Source organism: Sinocyclocheilus rhinocerous, unplaced genomic scaffold (genome assembly GCF_001515625.1).
Source record: "Sinocyclocheilus rhinocerous isolate Xijiao unplaced genomic scaffold, SAMN03320098_v1.1 scaffold899, whole genome shotgun sequence".
In the NCBI taxonomy this organism is placed as follows: domain Eukaryota; kingdom Metazoa; phylum Chordata; class Actinopteri; order Cypriniformes; family Cyprinidae; genus Sinocyclocheilus; species Sinocyclocheilus rhinocerous.
In genome coordinates, this window is record NW_015653460.1 from 85,486 (window position 1) to 88,006 (window position 2,521).

Below are 2,521 nucleotides of genomic sequence, written 5' to 3' on the forward strand. Positions count from 1 at the left end.
GTATAATTTATAGTACAATTAATTGTAGAATAACCAATTAATAGTTTCCCGCATTTTATATTGATGTTCGACAATGTTTTCTTGCTTTGCCCCGAAATGCAACAAGTCTTCGGATGGAAGATGCTCGTTTTATCGCTTTCCTACTGATGTATCCCAGCAGAGACTCTGGGTTAGTACCATAAGGTAAACTCATATGATTATTCCATGTAAACACCACATTTACCGGCTTAGTCGCGGTGAAAGTGAAACTTTAACGATGCATAGTGCTTAAAGCCATGTTAAAATGAAATGTTTACGGCCACATGAACTCGCTCACTCTGCTGTTATTTAATAGATTAAATGCACTAGAATTTTATTGAATAGTATGTGGAGACACGTTTTTAATTAAAATATTCATATTAATCAAGGATTTATTGACTTTTAATGCACCTTATTTCAAAATGTACAGAAATACATGCTTTCATATGTTTTTTAGTTATGATTATTTCATTTATTTACTATACTATTTATTACTAATGTCTCATTACAAAATCCTGTTGGCTTTTTGTCGAGGGAACCGGTGCGATGCTAGCAGCCGATCGGCCTACAAAGTGACGTCATAGTTCCCCCACTCTATTGTTACTATTATTTTGGTGGCCTCATATTAGCATATGAAGAGTGAGGCATTTAATTGGACAGTCTGGAAGAAATGGTTATTTTTCAAATGAAAGGGCTTCGAGAATACTTCAAAGAACACACAATGTGTCCTCAATGCAATGCAAAACAGGTCATCAAAACACAGCAGATGTTACTGGCAATATGTTTAGCCAAAAGGCAGTATAGCTTGACTTGAATCAGCTGCAGACACATTTTATGGCACTTTCAGTGAGAAATTAAGAAATTAATCGACAAAAAGAAAACATTGACAACGCCTGTACAAAACACACAGGGTTAGTTCTTTGAAAATCATCATTATTTACTCACCCTCGTGTCATTGCAAACCTGTAAGATGGTATTTCTTACATTGAACATAAAAGGAGATATAAAAAGCACTGTAAAAGTGGTGCACATTTGTGTTCCACATGCAGAAGAAAGAAAATCACAAGGGTTTTGAACAACAAGAGGGTGAGTAAACAGTGACAGAATCATCATTTTTGGGTGCACTGTCCCTATAAAAATACTTTCATACGGAAGCAAACTTCATGCATTTCCAAATATCCGCTTCCTCTCAGTCTTTGGCAGTGAGTTGACATTCATTACGCTTAGCATTTGGGCATGGTCCCCCTTGACATGCACCAGGAGTCAGATGGCCACACATCTGCCCAAAAGTTCAATGTGAATTTCAATTTGAATCGTTTCAAAAGATTCCAGTGAATGTTTCTCATTCCCGTGTGAGAATGACACTAATCCCACTGCAGCACTTGGCTACACTTTGGAAGAACGGTAGGATTATTATGTCTAAAATGCTGCTCCATAAAGTTTGCAACCACCCGGTGTTTATCAAGACAACCTGCACACATGGCGTAAAGAACCTGAAACCGAGAAAAAGGTGAAAGCTTAGCATTTTTGTTAAATTTAAGTAAATAAATCTTACAAACATTTATGGAAGCGTCATACAAACACGCAATTTTGACTTTTTTCTCAGAATTGCATGATATAAACCCGCAATTGCCAGTTACAAAGTCAGAATTGCTTGATATAAACTCGAGTTTGTATCGCAATTCTGACTTTTTTCTTGTAGCCTAATTGCGAGGTTTATATCTCACAATTTTGACTTTTTTTCTCGCTATTCTGATTTTTCTCTCAGAATTGCTAGTTATAAAGTCAGAATTGTGTGATGTAAACTCACAAATGCGAGTTATAAAGTCAGAATAGCGGGATATAAACGCGCAATTGCGAGAAAATAGTCATTTAAGGGGGAAAAAAGGCTGATATGTTCTCAGAATTGTGTTTATATCTCGCAATTCTGCCTTTATTTCTCACAATTCTGGGTTTATATCATGCAATTCTGAGGAAGAAAGTCAGAACTGTGAGTTATAAACTCGCAATTTCGAGAAAAAAGTCAGAATTGTGAGATGAAAAGTCACAATTACCTTCTTTTTATTTTTTATTCAGTGGTGGAAATGGGCTTCCATAAAAATGTCTACTTTTTAACTACTACTAAAAATGCCAGGGTCATGGCTTTGATTCCCAGGAAATGCATAAACTAATAAAAATGTATACCATCAATGCAATCTAAGTCACTTTGGATAACAGCAATAAAGGGGTCATGTGATGCGATTTCAAGTTTTCCTTTCTCTTTGGAGTGTTATAAGCTGTTCTTGCATAGATAAGATCCCTAAAGTTGCAAAGCCTAAAGTCTCAAACCCAAAGAGATATTCTTTATAAAAGTTAAGACTCGTCCACACCCTCCTAAAACGCCTTGTTTAAACACGCCCCCACATGTCTACGTCACGATGTGGGAAGATTTACATAACGCCGGCCAAATGTTCACGCAAAGAAAGAAGGCGTAACTTTGATTCTCGCTGTAGTATTGTTGCCG

At 36.5% G+C, this 2,521-nt stretch overlaps 1 protein-coding gene across 1 annotated transcript in view; it reads right to left on the reverse strand.

Moving 5' to 3' along the window:
• Positions 1-1,108: 1,108 nt before the first annotated feature.
• The window catches only part of cav4a (caveolin 4a), a 4,254-nt gene continuing 2,841 nt past the window's right edge, over positions 1,109-2,521 (reverse strand). The window contains exon 3 of the mRNA XM_016521981.1: positions 1,109-1,511. Within this exon, the coding sequence (XP_016377467.1) occupies positions 1,361-1,511 (151 nt within the window). The 3' untranslated portion in view covers positions 1,109-1,360. The remainder of the gene's footprint in view (positions 1,512-2,521) is intronic.